Consider the following 23787-nt stretch of genomic DNA (forward strand, 5'->3'; position numbering starts at 1 on the left):
AATGACTGCTCAAGAATATAAGAATTTAGAAATCAGGGTAGATAAAGTATATACACTCAGAGAGCAAAAAAGTATTGTATTGTGAGGCTAAAATCAGCCTATGCAACTGATATCAGCCACTTTATCCTGGATGCATCTGAGGCCTAATATGTATAGATAATTTAGAACTGTTTATTTAGTAATTTTTGTGGTAATAAACAAACAAACAAACAACATGTTAACATTCTCTGACATAAGACCATTTAAGACAGGGAAAAAAAAAAAAAAACCCAAAAAATAAAACAGACCAAGATCAATACAATAACATGTCGTAGGGGAGATTTATAGCTTTATATTACAATGTTCCAGAGTTCTTGTTCATTCACCCAAGTATCTGGCCAAACAGTTCCATCTCTGGTAAAAGATGTCCATCTTCAGTTGCAAGCTTGCTGTCATTCGTTCCATTGTATGAACTCTTTTTAGTCTCTGTTTCCATTGTGCTATGGATGGTGAGGTTGTTTGTTTCCAGTTCACAGTTATCATTTTCTTAGCTATCAGTAAGAGTATCCGCAGAATATATTTTTCATCTAAGGTATACCTCTCCCTAGGTATAACTCCCAAAAGAAATATGGTGGGGTTTAGTGCAGTACTTACTTGTAGGATTTTCTCTATCTCTTCTTTGATTCTTAACCAGAAACCTTGTATTATTGGACAGTCCCAAAAGATATGTGAATAGTCTCCTATTCCCCCACATTTTCTCCAACATAGTTCTGCATTGGGTTCCTTACAATATGAGGAGATAACAAGAGGTGTATTAAAAAAATCTAATTTTAAACTTCCAGTCAAACTCTCTCCATAATTGACTACTTATTCCCTTGTGACAAGTTTTACACAGCTCTTCCCATACATTATCAGTAATAATAATATTTAGTTCTAGTTCCCATTTCTCTTTAATATGGCCTGTATTTTGGCACGACTCATTTATAAGCCTTTTGTAAATATGAGAGACATGTTTCTTAGTTGGGAGATGTTTTTCTATAATGTTAATAAAGTATTCTTCTATGTTGTTAGGAAATTTAATGATCAGGTCTCTTTCTTTGTGGTTTAGGATATAATGTCTTATCTGGAGGTATCTATATAAATCTTTAGGAGGAAGTTGGAATTGTTCTTGGAGCTGGCTAAATGATTTGAGCTCTGTTCCATTAAATAACTGATTTATTGTGTAAAGGCCTGCATTGGTCCATCTACTAAAGTCACTGTACCACACGGAAGGCAAGAATTCTATATTGCCTCTCACTGGCATGGCTCTCGAGGTGGACACGGGGCCCCCCAATTTTTTCCGAATTGTTGTCCACACCTTCAGGATATGTTTTATCCAATCATTCTCTATTTTTAGGTTTTTGATCAATTTCGCATCAATGAAGGGTTTTTTGTGGCCACAAAACTGTTGCCTTTTCATTGTTTGGTGATGCTGTTGTTAAGGCTCTTTCCACTGGATGTTCTCCCACAGATGCCCCAGGATGTTAACGCACAAGTCTGCATTTATAGTCTGAAAGTGGGGCATGAATTCACAATGTACAATCCCACTCTGGTGAAATTGCACACACACCTTAAAATTTGACTTTTAAGGAGTAAAATTTGTCAAGAGCAGGGGTGCATGAAAAGGAGATCTTAGGATAGAGAAAGAGATTTCTATGGGTGGATAACCCAAACTTTCTGATTGCTCCTTGAAATTTACAGAAAACCCTTAACACATATGCTTTCTTCCCAACAGAAAGATGCTGTTTTGAATCTGGGCCCCGGTGCAGTTGCATCAGAAGACTCCAAGAGCCCAGCTCTATCTGGATCTTTTTCGGAAAGCTTGCTCGCCAACATGAGGGAATAAAATTCAACATTTTGCCTACATAAGGTAAGGTCCACAAGGTTGAGTTTTCCTGCCCATAGATGGTCCTGGCCAGATGAATCTGAGAATTTGAGTTGACACAGGAAACACAAGCAACATTCAACACTGTTACAAAGCCTTATTATTTACCTTTATTAACCTGGTATGTTTTATTTAATGGTGTGAAAACTACATGCAAGCACAGAATGAAAATGAAAACTATTACTAAGGAGATTCATATACTATCAAGTTTAAAGATATAGCACCACAGAACAAAAACAACTCTGATGGTAAAGTGCTGATGACATTATGAGATATAAGAGGATCGCATCCAAAAGAAGAATATCAGCACAGACTGAACAGATATAGTGAAGGCAAAGATCTTATAAGTTCACCAGTGCTGCAGCTCTCCAGGTGGATGGTGAAGATTGAGTGGGAGCGTGAGGAGTCTTTGTTCATCAGCGTGTAGCCCACCGCCCGGTTCCTCCAGCCTTTCTCTATGATTCTTTCACACTCTCCCACACTGTGCACAGTGTGCATGGAAAGGTCCCGTACATATACCCCATGCTCTGGGTGCTCTTTCAGCTAGGCATTCATCAGCCACACAAAGCACACACATACGCACAATCAGCTAGTCTGTCACCCTGTTACAACACCTTGACCTTTAAGGAATCAACTGTGCGTTTAAATCACCATGGCAACATGTACAGTACTGTGCAGAAAACAGCACACTCACCTTGCTGTACTAACCAAAGAACAATAATCCATTTGGCTTCTTCTGATACAGCGTAGCCTGTTTAGTTTATCTAAAAAGCAGGGACTCACCTCCAATCTCTGCTTGGTGTCGCTTCCCAAAAGATCTCGGATTTCTTCATTGTAAATCTCCAAGTAGGAGGCCCTCACCAGGAATTTCGTATTTTCTGCACACTAGCTTGCACACACAAGATAAAACATATAATTATTCTATCAGTGCTGAGACAAGCCTAGACAAAAACTAAGAGGATGATACGACGTGGGAGCTTCCTGCTGTATATCAGGGCTCGCAAAATCGCTAGCCCGACATCCCGGGGCTAGCGATTTTTCCAGTCGGGCTACCAAGATCCATCTCAGCCCTGCCCGTCAGGCTATCAATGAAAGATATGTCAATGCTTTTGCATTCTTTCACAAATGTAGCTGAGTAATTATGTCATCGGCATCGATGAGCCACTGTCAATATGTGACACATTGAAATCGCGTTTGAATTTGGCGCTTGTTTTTGCTTTCACTTTGCGATCACGCGAACTGTGTGTAGAGAGCGGCAGCACTAATTGGTAAGTCACAGATTAATTGCGCACCAATTCCTCTGACATAGTCTTATCAATCGTTAGCTTACTATCAAACATGACAAGTGAAATCTCCTGCAGCAAGCTTAAACATGTGATAGAGGTTGATCGCGCAGAGAATTGCTGATCGTTATGTAAGTATGTGTGTAAGAGCAGATGGCTTTAGGCAGGTATTTTAGTTCTGCAGAGCCAAACAAGAGAGGTCAGGCTGAAGAGGCAGCCAAAGAAAAGCCTACCACAAAACGGAAAAGTTATGACAAATCAGACAATGAGGGAAAAAGAAAGCGCAACTTTTTTGGTTTCATGGACAAAAGAATTTCTGTGGCTGGAATATGACAAGCTAAATAACATAATGTTCTGCCGGGTGTGTTGTGAGTTTCCCTCGATTTCTGAGTCGACAAAGCGCCTTTGTTACTGGGACCAGTCATTTTAAGAAAGACCCCATCAGAACCCATGAGAAATGCAAGAAATACATTATTGCTCAGTCTGCAGTATCTTTCCCAGAACAAACACCAATTTTAGCAAAAAACATACTAAAAGTAAACCAAGGATAACAAGAAGTCCTGAAAAATCTGTTTAGAATAGCGTACTATGTTGCAAAGAGTGAACTACCACTGGCAAAATTTAGCAGTCTTTGCAAACTTCAAAAAGCAAATGTCCTAGATCTTGGTTCCACTTGCCTCTTACCCGTGATTTCAGTGGAAATTTCAAATTCAGGATCTGACACAGACTGATTCATGTTGTACACAGTTCTTGCAAGTTCATAGAAATTTCTGTTCAATTAGAACCAAATATTTGAGTTGATGTTTGAAATTGTTGTTGTAATTTGTGTTTAAATATTTTTAGATTGATGTTTTGTTTCCTTTACAATATTATACTTTAATGTATAATATTGTAAAGGAAACAAAACATCAATCAAAAAATTGTCCTCTTTTTTTTTTTTTTATTCGGGCTACTTAATTTATTTTGGGCTACCAAAAACTGAAGAGTGCCTGCCGAAGGGCTACCAGGATTTTGAAATTTATGAGCCCTGCTTATGCAAGGTAAGTTTCATGTTGGACTCATGGTTCTTTGTTAGTCCAGTTTAGGATAATGTCTCTGACGTATGTATCATATCAAATATATGTCATATCAAAACAATCCCATACCTGCAGTTGTTTCAGTTTTTCACAGGTGTTTCCTGTCAGCTGGTCAACCTCACTCAGGTGGACATCCATATCAGCCAACCAAACGACAAGCTCCTCCCTTTGTGCTTCAAATCCCTCCCACTCTGAGTTTTGTATTGTGTGTGAGTTATACTGCTGAATTTCACATTTTCTCCAAAAAAAGCCGTCAAAAGCAGATTCCAGTATAAACGCTGCCTCCACATGAAAAACTGGACTGATGCACCTCCTGCTGTCAGACCTGCAGGGTTTAGGCCTTTGGTGTTCTCCTCTGTCTTATACTGAACACAAACTACATTTTTTGAACTAACACAAATAATTTGTGTGCCTTCTTATTTGATGCAGAACATATAGTTATGTCTATAACTTCTGTTCCCTGAAGGAGAGGAACGAGGTACAACACATAAGTATGGGATATCACGCCCTCGCGTGTCCTGGCTGAAGAAACCTTTATTCACGCCTTTAAGGCAGATGACGTGTGATGGTACGCGCACGGCCCCGCCTGCACATATAGCCACTGTCATCACAGTCATCCCTCAGTTCGATAGCCGCTCTTCACCGAGCCAACTGCTCAGTGGGGCCACCTTGTGTTGTACCTCGTTCCTCTCCTTCAGGGAACAGAAGTTATAGACATAACTATTCGTTCCCTTTCAGTTGATTCACCGATTTTACAACACATAAGTATGGGACATATATACACGCCCCGCAGAGCAGCCACCGAACCGGAATCGGACTACCACATCCTTAGTGAGTGGTAGACCCAGCAGAAAGGACAGCATGAGCCACCGAAGGGGCTGTAACGTCCAACCGATAAAACCGCACAAAAGCGTGCGGTGATGCCCAACTAGCTGCCGCACAAATATCAGCTACAGGCACCCCTTTAAAAAGAGCCCATGAGGTTGCCATCCCCTGGTGGAATGAGCTCACACCCGTGGGGCAAAGCAAGACCTGTGGTGCCGTAAGCCAGTGAGATAGCTTCTATAATCCAGTGGGACAGCCTCTGTTTAGACAGAGCTCTACCTCTATTTGGATTAGCGAAGCAGACAAACAGCTGGTCACATAAACGCACATTCTGAGTGCGCTCAATGTAGGTGCGTAGCACACGCACTGGACAAAGAGAATGCATCCTCCTCTGCTCCTCAGATGCAAAAGGAGGGGAGCAAAAGCTCAGCAACTCAAACTCCATTGAGCTATAAGATGCAGGCATGATCTTGGGAAAATAGGCAGCATTTGGACGCATGTCGACCTTGTGGCCATCAGAAGAGAACTGTGTGCAGGAGGGATGCACAGACAGCGCATGAAGGTCACCCACTCGCTTTGCGAAGCCAAAGCGAAGTAATCTGAGTCTTATATGAAAGAAATTTCATATTCACAGACTCAATGGGTTCAAAGCGGGGGCTACAAAGGGCCTCCAGCACCAAAGACAAGTCCCAAGCAGGGACACTGGACTTAAGCACGGGCCTCAGCCGGCGAACTCCTTTCAGAAAAGCGTATGGCGGGGATGTGCACCTGGTGTCACCCGTCAAAGCCAATATGACAAGCAGATATAGCTGCTAAATAAACCTTAATTGTCGAAAATGAAAGGCCCTTATCCAGCAGCTCCTGCAGGAATGTCAAAACATCCACAATAGAGCACTGAAATGGGAGAGTGTGGCGGTCCTGGCACCATTGCTCGAAGGCTCGCCATTTGTAAGCGTACAAGCCTCTAGTAGATGAGGCCCTAGCGCTCTGAATTGTCGCTATCACACTAGGTGGCAAACCCTTAGCAATCAAGTTTAACCTCTCAGCAGGTAAGCATGAAGGCGCCATAGATCTGGGCACGGATGAAACACTTCTCCTCCCGCCTGAGAGAGGAGATCCCTGCGGAGAGGAAGCTGCCAAGGACTCGCTGCTAGCAGGCTGATTATCTCTGCATACCACGACCCTGTGGGCCACCAAGGGGCCACTAGAATCAGAGAGAGGAATGCTGACGCACTCGCTCTGGAACTGGAGATATCATTTCCACTGGGGAAATGCATACAGGAGCACGTCTGGCCATTGGTGCGCTTAGCGCGTCCAAGCCCAAGGGTGCATCGTGGTCGATTATGGAGAAGAACAGGGGCAGTGAGTATTTACCCTGGAAGCAAAAAGATCTATTTGCGCCTTGCCAAATAGATCCCAAATCTGAGCCACTATTAAAGGGTGTAACCTCCATTCTCTCACCAGAGGACCCCCTGGAGAGAAGGTCCGCCCCAGGTTCAGGTGGCCCGGGACATGGGTGGCTCTTAGAGACAGAAAATGAACACTGCACCATAACAGCAGCGAGCAAGACAGCTTCAACAGGGGAAGAGAGCGTGTTCCTCCTGCCTGTTTATGTAAGACACCACTGTTGAATTGTCCGTCCTGACTAAGACATGCTGGCCCTCCAGGACTGGACGGAAATGCTTTAGAGCTAAGAACACTGCTAACAGCTCTAAGTGGTTGATGTGCAGCTGGCGCTGGGCTGCGGACAGATCCCTCTCACTGATGCACCCTCGCACAGCGCTCCCCATCCTCTTAGGGAAGCATCTGTAGACACCACCTTGCCAAACAACACCCTCCCAATCCGAGAGCCCTGATGCAGCAGCCTGGGCTCCCTCCAAGGACGGAGAGCTAGCATGCAAGACGCGGTTACCGGCAGCCTCCTCCGGAGGTGACGCGATGCACACAAAGCGGTGAGAGAGAGAGTCCAGCGTTGAAACGCTCTCATTTTTAACAGTCCAAGTGGCACTACGGCGATCATAGACGCCATCATGCCCAACAAGCTTAATATCGTCTGGAAACGCAGTCTGCGTCCCAGCTGAAACTGAGCGAGGCAGCGATGAAACGCGGCCACTCTGTGCTCCGACAAGCGTCGGCGGCTGGAAAGCGAGCATATTTCCATACCGAGGAAAGAAATCTGCTGACTCGGGATGAGCGAGCTCTTTGAAAGTTCACAGAGAACCCCAGTGTCTGAATGTGTGACAGAACCAGCGACAGCTGTGTCTCCGCCTGCTCTCTGGAGCAAGCTACGAGAGCCCAGTCGTCTAGGTAGGCTAAGATGCGGATGCCTCTCTCTCTGAGGGGCGCTAGCGCTGCCTCGGCACATTTCGTAAAGGTGCGAGGAGCGGCGACAGCCCGAGCGGCAGCACTAGGTATTCGTGCGGGCTACGCCCTCGAATGCAAACCTCAGAAACTGCCTGTGTTTGGTGTATAGCCACATGAAAATAAGCATCTGTTAGATCGATTGTTGCAAACCAATCTCCCGGGCCGACTGCATTCAAGAGCTGTCTGAGTGTTAGCATCTTGAACCTGTACGTTCGTAGATACGTGTTCAAGACTCGCAGGTCGAGGAGCCCTCCCCCTTTTTTCGGAACAACAAAATAACGGCTGTACCAACCTTTGTCTGTCTCCGAAGCGGGGACCACTCGTATTGCTCTTTTCTGCAATAGCGCCTTTATTTCCTCTCTGAGTATCATGGCCGCCTCAGTGTTGACAGTGGTGTTTACGACTCTTTGGCTGTGTCCCAATTCAGGGGCTGTGTCCCATTTCAGGGTATGCACGCTTGAAGTATGCATTTCAAGTGCGATTACGTCACCGCCACGCGACGACGGCTGTCCCAATTCAAAGTGTACTTCAAATGCATACTCCAAATGCGCCATCGATTTCCCCAAATATCAAGCGTGGTCCGGTGCACACTTCGTGGCCCCATATATCCCACAATCCATAGCGCGGCGGTGGGTGTGGATAATTTTGCCGCAAAATACGGCAGAAGGGAGCGGCCGAAGAGTGAACTGTCAAAAGTAAGTACTGAATATTATGTCACTTATTTATGTGCGAATGTTTAAGAACATTAAAACATTACTGTTGGCCACATGTCGGCAAAGTTATGTGACAATAGCGATGTTTGTACTTTCAGCGGTAACTTGGTTTTAAAGCCTCTACTTCTAAATATATATATAGTTGACCTTAATCTTACAGAGAATGTGATGATTTTATGGATAATTAAAGTCAGTCATATATCCACAAACACAACAAGCTGAAAGTCAGGGATGCTGCTCGGTTTGCAGTCCTGAATATCACGGCACAAGCAGGATTCACTGCACTGTTAATGTTAGCTATGTTATATTGCTGCCTCTGTTCGGTGGTGTCGAGCCAAACGGACTTTAACGTGTGTTTGAACGAGCTGACGGTTCACTCGTTAAGCTGAAAGAAAGACGCTTTAATCACAGGAGTCACACATGTGTCCACTGTACCATCTGGGAACTCTTCTTGTTCAGCACTCGTAATAACACAAACACTAAATCCTCCTTCTCTTGTGCTGTTTTGTAGCAGTGTATACACCTGAGACTGTCACCTGTCTGTCTGTCCTGCACTCTCTCTCTGTTTCTTTCTCTCTGATTGTGGAATAAAAGTATGAACATGTATTTATAAGTTACACTTGTGTTTGAATCCTGCAGCTTATCACACATTTGATTTCCATGTGTGACAACTGCAAGTGTCTAGAGTGAGGACAGACTGAGGGACCCACTGCTGCACATCATCTGTGAGGCTTTGCACCCCTGATGATCCACCAGGACAAACGCAGCAGTGTGTGAGGAAGAGGAGGAGGAAGAGCCAGCAGCAGCTGACAGATGGAGAGAATAGACAGACTGTTCCCTGTTTGTGAAGGACTGCTAGGAAAGTTTAACATAACTAATTGTCTGTCCTGAATCAGTCTTATTAGGTAATGTTCAAATAATGTTATCATTCCAGTGTTTTCAGTGTGGGAGAAAGTACTCAGGGCCTTCAAGTTACACACTATGAAAGGCAGCAACAAGTTTAATATTCAGAAACCTAAAGTATGTATCAGCAGCAGAATGGAGCTAAAAATAAATGTTTGTTTCAGTTCTATGAAGCTTTGAGTATTTTGGATTAGTAGTACTGCTGTGTTTGTTGCATCATATTGCTGTAATTGTTTATATGCTTTATATATTCTGAGGTAAGTTGATCTATAGTGTTACATCATATTCTATAAGGATGTTATGTGTTTGTATACTTTCTGCCCAGTTTGACCCATTTAGCAGAAGTCGGCCTGTTTAAGGCTCTGATATCTATTCTGTATGACTTAAAGCAGTTATGACATGGTCTGATTTTCTCACCCAATAAAGGAATATTTCATATATCAGTCTGATCTTCATTCTATCAGAAACAGTTATCACAGCTCGTACATTTTCTTTTTACACATATATATAAGCATTCAGCCAAATTTAGTAATGCCAACATATTGAAAGAACAATGTTTGTCTCTTATATATAATACATCTGTATATACACTGTCAAAGATACTTGTCTTTGAGTGAAGATTTAAGGTGATAGGAAATATAATTAACTGCTACTTGCATCTTGCAAGGCTAGTGTTACGATTTAATGTTGTCAGTGTTTTGTTTTATGTCATGTTTAAGGATTTGTTCTCGGTTGTATCTCACGTTTAGTTTAGTTCAGGTTCCATGTGTCATTCTGTCTGTCTGTCTCTCAGTGTCAGGTCTGCGTTTTGGTGTAGTGTTCTCGTTTCCTGTTTTATTGTGAAGGTCTGCGTCTCCTGTGAGTGTGTTCAGTTTTACCTCTGTCTCGTCTGGTTGATTATTCCCAGCTGTGTTCCCCACCTGTGTGTAATCTCCCTGTGTTTCTCTGTGTGTATTTAAGTCGCGTCTTCTGTCTTTGTGGTTGCTGGTCTGTCTGTGTATCCGCCATGTTCCACTCGTGTGTCTGGTGTTTGAATCTTAGTTTGTAAATAGTCTTGTCAAGTAGCAATCGTGTATTTTGTTCACCTTGTACATATTCTTCACTGCAGCAGCCTAGTAGGTGTGAGAAGCCATTTTTGTTGATTAAGTTTTCTCCTGTTTTTTGTTAGAAAGTTAGGTAAGTGGATTGTCTTTTGGTTGGTTTATTTTGTGTAGGAAAGCATAGGGACCAGTAGGGAGTTTTGTTTGTTATTTTTGGCACTGCTCACAGCTGAAGCAAATAAATGGCTGCTTAGCATTTTAGAAGACATTGTTGTTTGTGTTCTTGCTTTGGTGGAGCGTGAGTGGGCCAACTTCTTCTTCTGACCATGTGGTCAGCCCAGCTAATTGCGGGGACATCGACCGGAAAATCCTCGTCTTCGGACTCGGACGAGCCGGGCTCCAGACTCAGAAAGGAGAGGGTCATGCCGTGCGACAGCCGGCGTCCCAGCACTTTTTCCACAAGCGTCACCCGTCTTTCCAGGGTCGGCGCGCGAGCTGGCGACAAAACGCACAGGGCCGGGCTCCGTCAACGCTCTCCCAGCGTGGGACGATCCCCAGGCAGACAGGGCAGGCATCGTGCTGGTCGCTGTCGTGCAAAGAGAAACCGCATCCCTGAGGACAGGGGCGAACAGAAGATTTCTGCTTTGCTCGCCGGTTTGGAGTCCATTCCAAAGCGCAGTTTAAACGCTGCACATGAAAAACTTGAAATTAGCGTTCCGCAGGCAGCCTACACACCAACTGCGCGGTGGAGGCTAACACCAACAGGGGCAGTTAAGCTAAATTCAAGTCGGCAGACAACGGAGCTAACTAGCAGCAGCTAGCTAGCCCATCTCAGCAGAGGTGTTCTCAGCAAGGTGAACAGCGTAAGAACTGAGGGATGACTGTGATGACAGCGGCTATATGTGCAGGCAGGGCGTGCGCGTGTCATCACACGTCATCTGCCTTAAAGGCGTGAATAAAGGTTTCTTCAGCCAGGACACGCGAGGAAAAACACAAAGTGCTGAAAGTCAGGCTGGATGAAACAGAGTGCAAAAATAAGGAGCTTCTTCAAGAGAAAGAGCAACAGGAAGAAGAAAAACGTATTCTCCAGGACTTGGAGAGAAGAAATCTACAACTGAACGAATTTTGTAATACAATGAAGGACAGAACACCTGAACTGGAAGGAGAAGTATTGGAAAAACTACCTTCAAAGCTGCAGCGTAGGATCAATGAAATGGCGAAAAAACACTCAGAGGTCATTAATGAGATGTTGTTGAACTCAGACAACTTGAAGCGCGAAAATGCTGAAATGCTTGCGCAAAAGCAGCAACAGGAGAAAATAAATGAAGACCTGCAGCGTAAGCTTCAAGAAATCACAAGAAGAAATGAGCAGTTAGAAAAGATCCACAAGGAAAAACAACAGCAAAATACAGACAAGTGCAGTCTATTAAAAGAAATGGAGCAAAGATGCCAGAAACTTGAGAAGGAAGTTGAAGAAACAACCAATCAGTTGAGAACCCTCATCCTAGAGAAAAAAGTGCTCGTGGAAAAGCTCATGGAAAAGAAGAAAAAACGTTTCCGCTTCTTCTGGAGGAGGGACACTCCTGCTTTTTCTACTTTTTCTATTTTTTCTACTGCTGATGTCACCTCGTCTCCCTCCACCTCTGTTCCATCTTAATTTTCACCTCTCCTCTCACCTTCTCCCTTTCTCTCCTAACACTTCTTCCCTCTCTCCTTCATCTTTTTTCTTTTTTCACCCTAACCCCCAACCAGTCCCGGCAGTTGACTGCCCCTCGTGAGCCTGGTTCTGCCGGAAGTTTCTGCCCGTTTAAAGGCAGTTTTCTTTCCACTGTCGCCTAGTGCTTGCTCAGAGGGATTGTTGGATTTGTATTGTTGATTGCTGGACCAGGTGACCCTGAATCCTCCCTTAGTTATGCTGCAATAGACGTAGGCTGCCGGGGGATTCCCATGATGCATTGAGTTTTTCCTTTCCAGTCACCTTTCTCACTCACTATGTGTTAATAGACCTCTCTGCATCGAATCATATCTGTTATTAATCTGTCTCTCTTCCACAGCATGTCTTTATCCTGTTTTCCGTCTCTCACCCCAACCGGTCGCAGCAGATGGCCGCCCTCCCTGAGCCTGGTTCTGCCGGAGGTTTCTTCCTGTTAAAGGGAGTTTTTCCTTCCCACTGTCGCCAAAGTGCTTGCTCATAGGGGGTCATATGATTGTTGGGTTTTTCCTCTGTATCTATTATTGTGCGATCTACTGTACAATATAAAGCGCCTTGAGGCGACTTTTGTTGTGATTTGGCACTATATAAATAAAATTGAATTGAATTGAATTGATTGTCATTTATGCTTAGAAATATCTACTCATATATGCTTAGAGTTTTATAATTAGTTGTAGATTAATAGAGGTTTGATCCTTAGTAGTCTGCAGACACACGTTGTGTGCATTCCAGAGCACTCTGGCTTTCACACCCACATCTTGGGAGCATGGGAGAGGCTGTGCCTTGTCTTATTGTTTTATGGTAGGATAAACGTATCTATATCTGTTTTAGTCTAAGTGCCTTTTGTTTAGATGAACTGCTGGACTTCCAGGCCAGCAGGTTTAGGGGAGTCTTCATGGGGTCACATCTTGACCCCCCCCCCCCACACACACACACACACACAAGGTATTCTTTGTTCACATGTATACCTATGTAAGATGTCATATGTTAATGAACCTATGCATATTCATGTAACCACAATAAAAGAGCAGTGTTACGGGGAGCGGACGAGAGCAACTGGGGTCAAGCGGCGGGGCGGCGTTTGTCGGTTCTCTCCCGTGCGAGAAACATGAAGAACTTTGCCTACTCGTGTCTTGCTTGCTGTGTAATTAAATTGTCTTCAACGTTCCAGCGAAAAGGTTCAAGCTACGAACCTATCAGGGATTGTTGGGGTTTTCTCTTTTCTTTTTTTCCCCTTCTTATTACCGTTTTCCTTTATTTACCGATTTGTTTTGTTTACTTTTCTTGTACGTTGTTTCTTTATTTACTTGTTTAACTTTTTTTTCAACTTATGTAATAAACTAATAAACCAGTTGAATTTATCCTCTGAGTATTTTACATCTAATCTTTAAAGAATATTTCCAAAATATTTTTAAACATCACGATCTGTCTTTTGTTTGCTTGTTAAAACCCCGTAAATGGTGAAGTAAAAACCCTGTGATATGGTTTAAAACATCAAAATAGACTAAACAACTAGTCTAAAACTAAGAGACACAGGATAAAGTTGGTGTGAAGGTTTCAGTCTGTGAATGAATCTAAACATCATCACCTTAACTTTAAATTCATCTCTGTTACTCTTTTTGTAACTGAACTCTGACTGTGAGCACCACAGCCACTGCGCACCAGTCACACGCACTTTAAATCCATCACAGTAAACCAGTTAGTTTACCTCAGTTTGTTTTGCAGCACATTTCACAACATGCAAAAGCATAATGTGCCATGTACAGACTCAAAATCTGATTTAAAAACATGAGGACTGACCTGTAAGCTTTACATTTACAGTTTATCACATACCACTGAGCAGTTCTTACCTGTAATTCTAACCCCTCTTCTTCCTTTTCTGGTTTAAAACATCAAATTAGACTAAACAACTAGTCTAAAACCAAGAGACACTTAAATATTAAGTTAAACCTCTGGGGTCGCCGGACGCGCCGGCGCGTCAAAATCACATGACCAATTTAAGACGACACAGCTACAAGATGCAGCGATTCAGAGGCTGTATCCCAATTCAGGGTCTGCAGCCTTAAAGGCCGCATTTTAAGGCCGATTACGTCACAGCGACGCGACGAAGGCCTAAAAATAAATTTTTGTTTCAGTTCTATGAAGCTTTGAGTATTTTGGATTAGTAGGACTGCTGTGTTTGTTGTATCATATTGGTGTAATTGTTTATATGCTTTATATATTCTGAGGTAAGTTGATCTATAGTGTTACATCATATTCTATAAGGATGTTATGTGTTTGTATACTTTCTGCCCAGTTTGACCCATTTAGCAGAAGTCAGCTTGGTTCCACTTGCCTCTTACCCGTGATTTCAGTGGAAATTTTCAAATTCAGGATCTGACACAGACTGATTCATGTTGTACACAGTTCTTGCAAGTTCATAGAAATTTCTGTTCAATTAGAACCAAATATTTGAGTTGATGTTTGAAATTGTTGTTGTAATTTGTGTTTTAAATATTTTTAGATTGATGTTTTGTTTCCTTTACAATATTATACATTAAAGTATAATATTGTAAAGGAAACAAAACATCAATCAAAAAATTGTCCTCTTTTTTTATTCGGGCTACTTAAATTTATTTTGGGCTACCAAAAACTGAAGAGTGCCTGCCCGAAGGGCTACCAGGGATTTTGAAATTTTGCGAGCCCTGATTATTCTATCAGTGCTGAGACAAGCCTAGACAAAAACTAAGAGCATGATATTGCGTATGCATGTTGCAAGCTACAAGATCGCTGTGGTCAACAGACATACCTGAATGCTCTCAAAGATGTGTTCAAAGGCCCGTGGGATGACACCCTTCTGGGTTGCAGGTTCAGACACCCCTTGCATGGTGAAAGATTTTCCACTTCCAGTTTGTCCATAGGCAAAAATTGTCCCGTTGTATCCCTCAGTCACACCCTGTAAAAGTGATTTTTTTTTTTTTTTTTTTTTTTTTTTTTGTTTAAACTATGAGGCTGTGTTAAACATTGAGGTGACCATACGGTATTCACAATGACGTCTGCATTCATTAGGAATTAGATATAGGCTACTGATGTTGGGCTGAAGGTGTCCAGTGACAAGCTTGCTTCTTTTGTAAAGCCAAGCTCTGCAGGCAGGTAATAAAATCAAGCTTACCTCAACCAAAGGATAGGCAATCTCGTTGTACATCTGCTCAGTTGCTTGATCAATATAGTAGGTCCCATCAAAGGTGAACTGTTTAGGTGGCTCATCCACTGCACCTGGCTTTTCTATGAAGCACTGGCAGCGCTGCAGGTCCATGGACAGCACCATCTTACAGCTGAGCGCCTTCTCCCTGTCATTCAGGGGCCTGCACCTGACCACCACCTTCACCGACTCTGACCCCATGTCTCAACAATCACTACCCAGCAGCTGGCAGGTGTAACAGATAAAACTAATGTAAAATACAAAGCCGCTCCGGTCTCCTTCGCAAACACTCAACATTTACTTAGAAGTACGACAGCAGGACCTTGACGGCTAACCTTACCTTAATAACAAGATGACAGCAGCAGTTGACTAACGGTCCACATCTCCAGTGAGGTTCAGTAAGAAGCGATCGGCAGAAATATCTCCCGGTACAGTGTGGACGGGTCTCGTCAGGTATTGCTTCAGGTCCTGTCCCATTATGTTCCTCTCCCCGAGGCGTTTGAGGTTGCTTAGCAACCACAAGTAACCGTTGAGGAATGTAACAGGCCCAGACCCGCGGCCATTTTAGTGAGGACGGAGTGAGGTCAAAGGGCAAAAAACAGTCTACTTTATGCTTAATATGTTACTGTCAAGAAACTAAAAGTGAAAACATATTTTAAATAAAGCCAACTGAGACTTTTAAAGGAAAAAGAAAGACGATGCACGTTATGTTCAGTTGTTATTTAATGTTTTGCTAATAATCACAATCTTCTGTTGTGAAACTAATGTAGGAGGTGCAGGTAGATGGTGTACCCTCTATGAACAAATCAACTATAGTCAAGACGACACAACATGATAACCACAATCCCAGAGAATGATCGAAATCATTTTGTACCATTTATACTCGACCAATGAAAACTTTGAACAGAATTTAGTCATATTAACAGAAACGACATTATCAGCTAAACAAACTGGATACAAAAAAAAAAATGAATAAAAAGGAGTAAAAGTTTTACTAAATATATTTCAGTAACATATTTACTAGACAAGGAAACAAGAAAAAGTGTGGCTTTGCCATCAGGTGCAGTAATCAGTGATTAATTCCCCTTGACAGATTCAGGTTCTTAGTTTCATGTCTAAAAAAGAAAAAAAGGAAACAAAAACCCTCCTCTGATTTTTTATAGGCACAAATAAAAAATATATTTTTTTAAAGCTTATGTTGAAATAAAAATAATAAAATCAGGAACCACAAAATATATCTTTAACACACAAGTACCCTCTTAGGAAATGCATACTGTTCACGTTAAGTGCCAACACTATTAAACAGTGACTTTGTTTTACAGTTAAACCTTCCCACACCAGAACACAGATTAAAAGATAATCGTGCAAAAGAAATGATCAGTGTCTCAGTGTCGCTTATTTTGTGCCCTCTGAGGTTGGCAGTCCACATGTTCCAGTGTCCAGGGTTTACACCCATTCGTTTCTGTGGGTACTTTTAATTTCGGCTTCGTTTGCGCTGAAGCTTTACGGGCTGCTGTTTGCTGACGTTTTCCTCCCACTCATAGCAGTGGTTCACCCGGGCATAGCTCAGCAGACATGGCAGCTCGTCCTCAGTCTCTGTGTAGTGCTCAATCAGCTCAGCCATGGAATTGAATTCAGTCTTGCATTTCTACATTTATAAAAATAAATACATTAAAAAGGACACCAGTTACACATGATTATGAGTCAACTATGACATTTCTAATCAAATACAAACAATTCTATTATTCTGGTTTTAGAGAACAATATTGTCAATTAAGGTAGGTGCCAAGTGGAAACCTCCAGTGCAGTTCCCCCAAAAGCCACTTGAGGGCTCTACTTAAAAAAAACAGACTGTATAAAATTTGGAAGTCGGCCACTATAAAGTCCTGATGTACAGGATAGCCTCGAGCTTAGTGTTTTTGACCATCACATTTTAATATCACATGGAAACAAACACCCCTTGCTCTCCACCGCACTCCTAATATCAACATTTCATAAAAAGTAAAAAAAATCCATGTTTCAGTAAATGTGAACTGAAACTACCAACTGAGCCCCAACTCTTCTTACTGACATCATAGAGTGAAAGAACTGAGGGAAATTTTATCCACAGACCTCAATTTAATTGGAAGTCTCTGCAACCACAGTTGCCGCCCTCTGCTGGCCATTATAGTGAATGCGTATTTAAAGCGCTTCTGCGTTAAATCAGATATTTCAATATTTTGCCCCCCCCTCCTTTTCTATCATTTATGAAAAATATAATAGCTTGTGAAAATAAAGTAACCTGTAAAAGAGATTATATTTAATCATAATCCGGTTTTCACATCATGTATATGAGCCAACAAAATAATTACCTCCAGCACGAATTTCCCTTTACGGGTGTTTTCAATAAGGTGGGTGATCGGTCCTGAGGGGAAGCGAATGATTAGAGAGCCACATTTAGGTTTTTTTGGATGTTGGCACAGGGTCCCAGAACATCATCTGCAAGCAGTGAATAGCTGCTCTCACTGCAATACCAAGAAGGAAAATCACAGATGTAGTAACAGGAAAGTGACACTTGTGAATGCAAAGATGTATTTGATGTGCGATATACTAACGTTGCGATACCAGCCCAACACCACACTGCCTGAGCTAGTGCCTCTTCTGTTTCGGCCAAGCTTGGAGCCCGGGATCGTTTCGCTGGTGACTTGTCTAGATCCTTTTCTGTTTTTGATATAATAAGAGATATAATGTAAAGTTAGATTTTATAAAGGTGGAATATTGCATCACCATGTGACGGGGAAGAAGCATCCCAGATGACCTCAACTCAGTGGAAACTATGCAGTGATGATGATGAAAAAACCCCTCAAAAACAAAGAAACATTATCCAACTTTTAAAAGGAACATTAGTAACAGAAGTAAAATGTAAGCGCTGTAGAAATGCACAATTACCCATATGAGATGAAATCACTTCATTATGCAGACTAAAATTAAAAACAAAACAAAACCCTGACACCACAGCAGTGACTGCCCTTCACCAAATACTGATGAAGTCGCTTTACCTAATCAATTCTTTGAACCTCGATAGCGCTCCGTGAACACTCGGCCCACCTTGAGTTACACTCAGTTGATCCTGAATGGTGCGCTGCTTGCGTGGCGTGAAAGTGAAAGAGCGGTAAGCACCAGAGCGCAGCACTTTGGTGCGTATGACTTTCTTGCGCATCAGGGAGGGAGAGGAGATGGGAAAGACCTCATCTTGGCTGCTTTGTTGGTCATCTGAAGACTTTGGAGTTTTCTGTAGAGAAAACATCACATAGTTTGTACAGATCATTTAAATTTTGAGGCATACATTTGGAAACTGCAGATCTGCGCAAAAACTTGGGTGAGGTAATTTTTGGAGACATGGGAAAACATACAACAGCACTGATAAAAGCTTAGCGCTTCAACACCATAGCTGACAACGTTTAGTCAAGCACAGGCATCTCACAGAGATGAGGCAATTGCAGTGTCATAGTATTGCCGACCTCTCCATGTTGGAACAAGTCTCGCTGCTAACTACAATGCGGTGAGACTGGCTCAAAACAATTGAATGCTACCAGATCCACCAGCAGATGCGCCTTATTGTGTCACACAGGAAGCATGGCTTCAAAGGTGATTTCTGAAGATGCAACAGTTGGTTGGGATCAGATCTGAGTTTAGCACAGAAAGGAAGATCAATAAGCACATTTCCCATCACTCTCTAGCCCAAACCTGTGTGATACTGGAGGGTTTTATTTGGAGTACCATGACAAACTGATCAGTACTGACCACATTTAATGGATTTAATTTCCTCTAATGTGTCAAAAGGTCAACAAACTGTGACAAAAGCTTCTGATGACAGCAGAAATGTTAGCTTTATTTTAATATCGGCATTACTTCCTTACTCTGGGCTGCTCTAAAACAGTTTGCCTATCAAGATAACGAGAACGGAAATATAGAGACTCAGTTTCAGTGACACCATTAACGCAAACCTCTAATGTAAACTTTAAAAGGTTGTTCTCATTCTCACGTCATTAAAACACATGACCATTTTAATCCTTTTAAAGCATCGCTGTCAAAACCCCGCAACTATTTCAAGCACGGACCAAAACTATGCAAGCATTGCATATTTGTAGCAATAGCATGGAAACTTTCTATGATAACAGACTTGAAAAACAGAGAACAGAAAGAAGACAAAGCAAACTGCTAAGTACGACACAAGTAAAAAGCAAAATCACAATGCTGCTAACTCTTTTTAGATCGCTTGATGGAAGTTCTGTTTTAACCACTTGCATGTGTGCCTTTGCTGTGCTCCACCGAGATAAAACAATGCTCCTTCAAGTTGACTTTAGTTTCATGGAAGAGGGTGAAGTCCCAGCGAGCCAAATCTGGCAAGTAGAGCAAAAAACGTGTGTGTTGGTCTGGCCTCAAACTTCCTGTCAGTGCACCATGAGTGGACACACAATGGCAAATGTTCTTCCTCTGTCTGGAGAAGTAAGATATTATGCATTTTTAAAAAAGAAGAAAAAAAAACAAACTCTTGCATTGTTTGATTTCTGGGTCGTAGCCCATCATCACCTCTGGTAATGATTCGGCATGATAGTTTGAACTGACTGGTAAGCAACATGGTGATATCACAAAACACACATGTTCAAGCAGTCAGGACAGGCCTTCCACTCAGTGCAAGTAGTGCCAGAAGCAGTCCATAGGTGCATAAAGAGATAACCTTGAATGGGGTTGCAGCTAAAGTGTAATCAGTCATTGTTTCTGCTTTTTATGAGCAGAGTTAGAACACCTTTAATCACACACTTTAAAATATACTGTGTTTGATAGAAGGACTTTCTGTCCAGCATGGGAAAGCAGCAAACAGAAAGCATTAAATACATATTTACTGCGTGCTCTAACTATAACAGAACAATGGAGAATCCTTACTGCTCTGGCGTGCCTTGCTTTAAAGACATGGCAGTAGAGCTGGGTGTCTGGGCAGCCTGGGTTATCTTGTGACGAAGGCAAACTGTGAATCGACGGGTCTGGCCGTGGAAGAGAGATTCTCCGCAGGCGTGGGCCATCAGGAGGATCTGCACACAGGGACAGGTCACGAGCAATAAGGGACGAAAAGGAGAGCGGCGTAAACAGGTCAAAACAAATTAACTGTCATTTCTCTACTTACTGTTTCGTCCTCATTATACATTTTCACACCTTTAATGGAAAACTTTAGGGACACTGGCCGTCTTCTCTTGCATGCCTAAATGAATACAGAACTGCATTAGGTACAGTCGTTATCATCACATTCATAGGTTTAGATAGAAAGATAAAGACTCACTTTAAGGGACTTCAACTGTGTGTGCAGCTGCTTAATCTGGTCATCCAAACAGTTGTCATCCACAGGAAATGAGCCTACATACTTCACCAGTGAAGACAGGAGGTTAAACAAACACTCACACAGACACACAAACCCAAAGTCATATTTCCAGACATACCTCTGCTGATCGTGTCACTGTACTATCTTCTCTCACCGGTGCCTCACCCATCGTGCCCTGTGAAAATCCGAGATTTCAACACTTGAAGTCCCGAGAATTTAGGACTCCAAGCAGCAGAGTGAAGGAGATTTAAAAACAGGTTGAAAACATGGGGACTAAAGTTAATGTGCGTTAATCTATCCTCTTGATACTCAGAAAAACATGAAAGATGAGTCGCTATTAAACGTAAGCGTAGCAGTCGCAAGAGCCTTATTTTGAAGACGCTTCTCTGGGTGCATTAACGTCGCAGATAAACCTGCTGCTACGAGAGGCTCGATTGTTTTGTTGAGATTATCCGCCTCGAAATGCGCAGAACAGCGGGCGAAACCCAGAAAGACACAAACGCGTGAAAACACTAAACTTTTGAAGGGTTTCCGCCCTGTGGAGTCCAGCAGCAGCGGCAGGAGCGGCAGGCTACACCGGGGCGTCTCCACCTGAGCGCAAAGGTCCCAACAGCACCTTCATATCACAGAAACTCACTCTGAGAGTCGCAACTAAACCCTCCTCATCCACCTCGGACCTCTCTGCGTCTTCTTGGCACGCCGACACAACGCACACCGAGCCTCCCCCCGTGACACTTTTACCTGCAGCCGTTACCGCCAGGTGTGCAGCGGTATTTCGAGGCGGAGTTTAGCTGAAGAAAGGCGGAGGAAGAGGAGGAGAAGAAAGAAAAGAGGGTGTACGTACGTGAGAACTAAATCGACCAAAACATGAAACTTACGGAAGATGGCTCAATGAATCACATCACCCTCCCCCTGAAGCGGTTTCTGTCCACTCCGCCTGACATTCCCACACAGCGCGCAACAATTCAAGCTCACGCAGCAAAACCAAAAATGACAGTATGTGTCATTAAAAGTATTTAAAAATCATACTATATTAATTTCTAGTTAAAAGCTGTGCACTGAAGGGCCACTGGGTAAAAACATAAAAAAACCGAAGTCACTACGTGGCTCTAGTTTTAAAGTATGCTTGATGTTCCTACAGTCTCCCAAGACGGCAGCCTCGCCGATAACACTAACGGAGCTTTTCTACACACTGCGATTAAAAAATAAAATCCAGAAACTCTCAAAGTTCAATTAACTGGTAGGATAAGATTCTTATTCTACAATCGAAATAAAAAAACAAAACCCTACTGCCCCATAAAGAGGGAAAAAACAATGATATAAAGAGAGAGAGAGCACTGAAACTTAAGCGGCAGACTGCTGGATATTCAGCCCAGTTTGTAGAAGACACTCCTGGGTTCAGTACTTCCCTCTCTTAGACTTGCGAGCAGACTGCTTGCTGCTCTTGGCCCCTTTTTTCACTGCGGGCTCTGCAGGGGACGACTCTGCGGGCTCGGGCCGTTTGGATCCACTTTTGGTCGCCTGCTTTTTAGCTGCGGGCGCCTCAGGAGGCGACTCTTCGGCCTTGGAGCGCTTGGACCCGCTCCTTGTCGTCTCCTTTGTGGCTGTAGGCTCCTTGGGGGACGACTCCTTGGACACAGGTCGCTTGGCCCCCCTTTTGTTTAGCTTTTTAACAGCTGGTGTCTTGGGCTTTTTTGCAGGGGCGCCTCTCTTGACAGGTGTGGCTTTAGATGGCGACTCGGATTCCTTCTTAGGGGCTGATTGTTTTTTTTTCCCGAGCTCTTGGCCGAAGATGCTGCTTTCTTGGCTGGAGACTTCTTTGCGAGCGAACGTCCTCTGCCTTTAGCTTTTGACTGACTTGCGCTCGAAGATTTCTTGGTTGGAGGAGGACGACGAGCCTTGGGTGGAGGCCTCTTCTGAGGTTTCCTAAGAGTCGTTTTAACAAAAAGCAGTTGTTAAAAATAAATAAATAAAAATCATTCTCCACTTGAATTGTTGATCATTGTGGGATGGACGGCTGTCATTACAAAAGAGTGGACTGATATATAGAGTAGGAGCCATCTTTAAACGTTTAACTACAAGCATGTAATTAGGAGTCGAGCTGCAGCAGGTATATGCACCTCTTACGGGCTGGGGCTTCATCCTCAGACTCTTCCTCTTCTTCTGATTCTTCCTTGTCTTCGTCTGAAGATTCAACTGTTCGCCTTCGCTTGGTTGGAGGTGCAGCGTCTTTCTTTGGAATTTCTTTGAACTTGTCTGGGTACAGGATGGTGGGACTAAGGAGGTGAGAAGAAAAAAAAAAAGAAAAGAAAAAAGGATCAGACATCAAGAAAAGAAAGAACAAAGAATTCCAGAAGCTGCACAGACAAAGCTCCTTTATCAGACAGAAAGAAAAATAAATAAAGTATTAAAGGGTTGGGGATTTCCAGATGCAAGTGAAATACCTTGGGTAAAAAGGGAACGACAGCTGATAGGTCCCGTTGAAGCCGTGACCAGTAATCTGCTCCATCCATCCAAGTACTTTACACTTTGTCAGGGTCCTCCGAAGATTGGCCACTAAAGATTAGAGAGAGAAAAAAAGTTCTGTTAGTGACGCCATTGTTGATGCAAAAAAGTTTGAACTGAAACTTGTGCTATGTGTGTTTGAGTTGCTGACTAATTTTTTAATTTTTTTAAAAAAGAAATTATAGTCATAATTAGCTGCAGATAGCAGATAATCGTGCAGATCCTCCATCATCCTGAACAGCAGCTGGTGACAGTAGTCCTTGATATGCTATGCAGATGGTGATGAACTCAGCTCAGTTCTCCACCACCTGCAGGTTCTGAATGGGTCTCAGATAATATGGAAGAAAACACGAACTACAGTCGGCAGCTGCAGTTCACGGTGAAGGAGTTTAAGTCCACAAAACAGAGGGACCGCAGAATGACACTGAGAACCTCAACAACAGCGACCCGTCAGTCTGCTGTTAATGAAACATGGCTAGCAGCAAATTAACTTTCAAAATAAGAGTGAGTGGATAGTTTACTAGCAAAAAACCAAAATCATTGCAGAAGGCTGAAGGGCTCAGTCATAAGAACCAGGTTTAAAGGGGTCACCTCTTGCATTCCTTGTGATTTGTTTAAAGAGAAAGCAAGTGTTGTGTCTAGTTGTAGTTTCAGATGGTGCAGCATGTGTAGATAAGTACCCTTATTATGTCCATGTACTGCAATCAGCCTCAGGAATCCTGTTAAGCCACGTAGGATTACCTAACTTACCTAACTGGTACTCCTTTCTGTCCTTGTTGGCGTCTAAAAGGTATCGCCTTAGAGTTGTGGTGCTGCAGGTTTTAGGTTCATTCATGGCTGTGATAGCAGTTGTGATGGCGTCCTCCAAGGTGCCACCCTTGAGCAGGACCTTGTTGCCGGTACGCTTCAGCTGGTGGGTATAAGCAT

The 23787-nt window shown here is 42.9% G+C and overlaps 1 protein-coding gene and 1 pseudogene across 2 annotated transcripts; both read right to left on the bottom strand.

Annotated features, from left to right (window-relative positions):
• Positions 1-162: 162 nt before the first annotated feature.
• Positions 163-15603, bottom strand: LOC120440142 (kinesin-like protein KIF17). 2 transcript variants are annotated; one of them, XM_039611890.1, is made up of 6 exons: positions 15340-15603; positions 14970-15213; positions 14607-14753; positions 2687-2788; positions 2257-2446; positions 163-1943 (listed from the first exon to the last, which is right to left on the bottom strand). In XM_039611890.1, the coding sequence occupies exons 2-6, from the start codon at positions 15198-15200 to the stop codon at positions 1714-1716; spliced, it is 900 nt and encodes a 299-aa protein (XP_039467824.1). In that variant the 5' UTR covers positions 15201-15213; positions 15340-15603; the 3' UTR covers positions 163-1713. The 2 variants fall into 2 exon arrangements, with proteins under 2 accessions (XP_039467824.1, XP_039467823.1); XM_039611889.1 differs by having other exon boundaries at positions 14970-15224; positions 15340-15601.
• A 101-nt stretch (positions 15604-15704) lies between these two features.
• On the bottom strand, positions 15705-23679 carry LOC120440242 (annotated as a pseudogene).
• Positions 23680-23787: the final 108 nt, after the last annotated feature.

Source organism: Oreochromis aureus, linkage group 5 (assembly GCF_013358895.1).
Source record: "Oreochromis aureus strain Israel breed Guangdong linkage group 5, ZZ_aureus, whole genome shotgun sequence".
Lineage (NCBI taxonomy): Eukaryota > Metazoa > Chordata > Actinopteri > Cichliformes > Cichlidae > Oreochromis > Oreochromis aureus.

Coding starts and splice junctions, on each gene's coding strand:
- LOC120440142 (XM_039611890.1), bottom strand. CDS start 15,200: ATGGGGTCAGAGTCGGTGAAGGTGGTGGTCAGGTGCAGGCCCCTGAAT. Junction 2,789..14,606: donor ACATCTTTGAGAGCATTCAG/GTATGTCTGTTG, acceptor TGTGCAAGCTAG/TGTGCAGAAAATACGAAATT. Junction 2,447..2,686: donor ACACCAAGCAGAGATTGGAG/GTGAGTCCCTGC, acceptor ATGAATGCCTAG/CTGAAAGAGCACCCAGAGCA.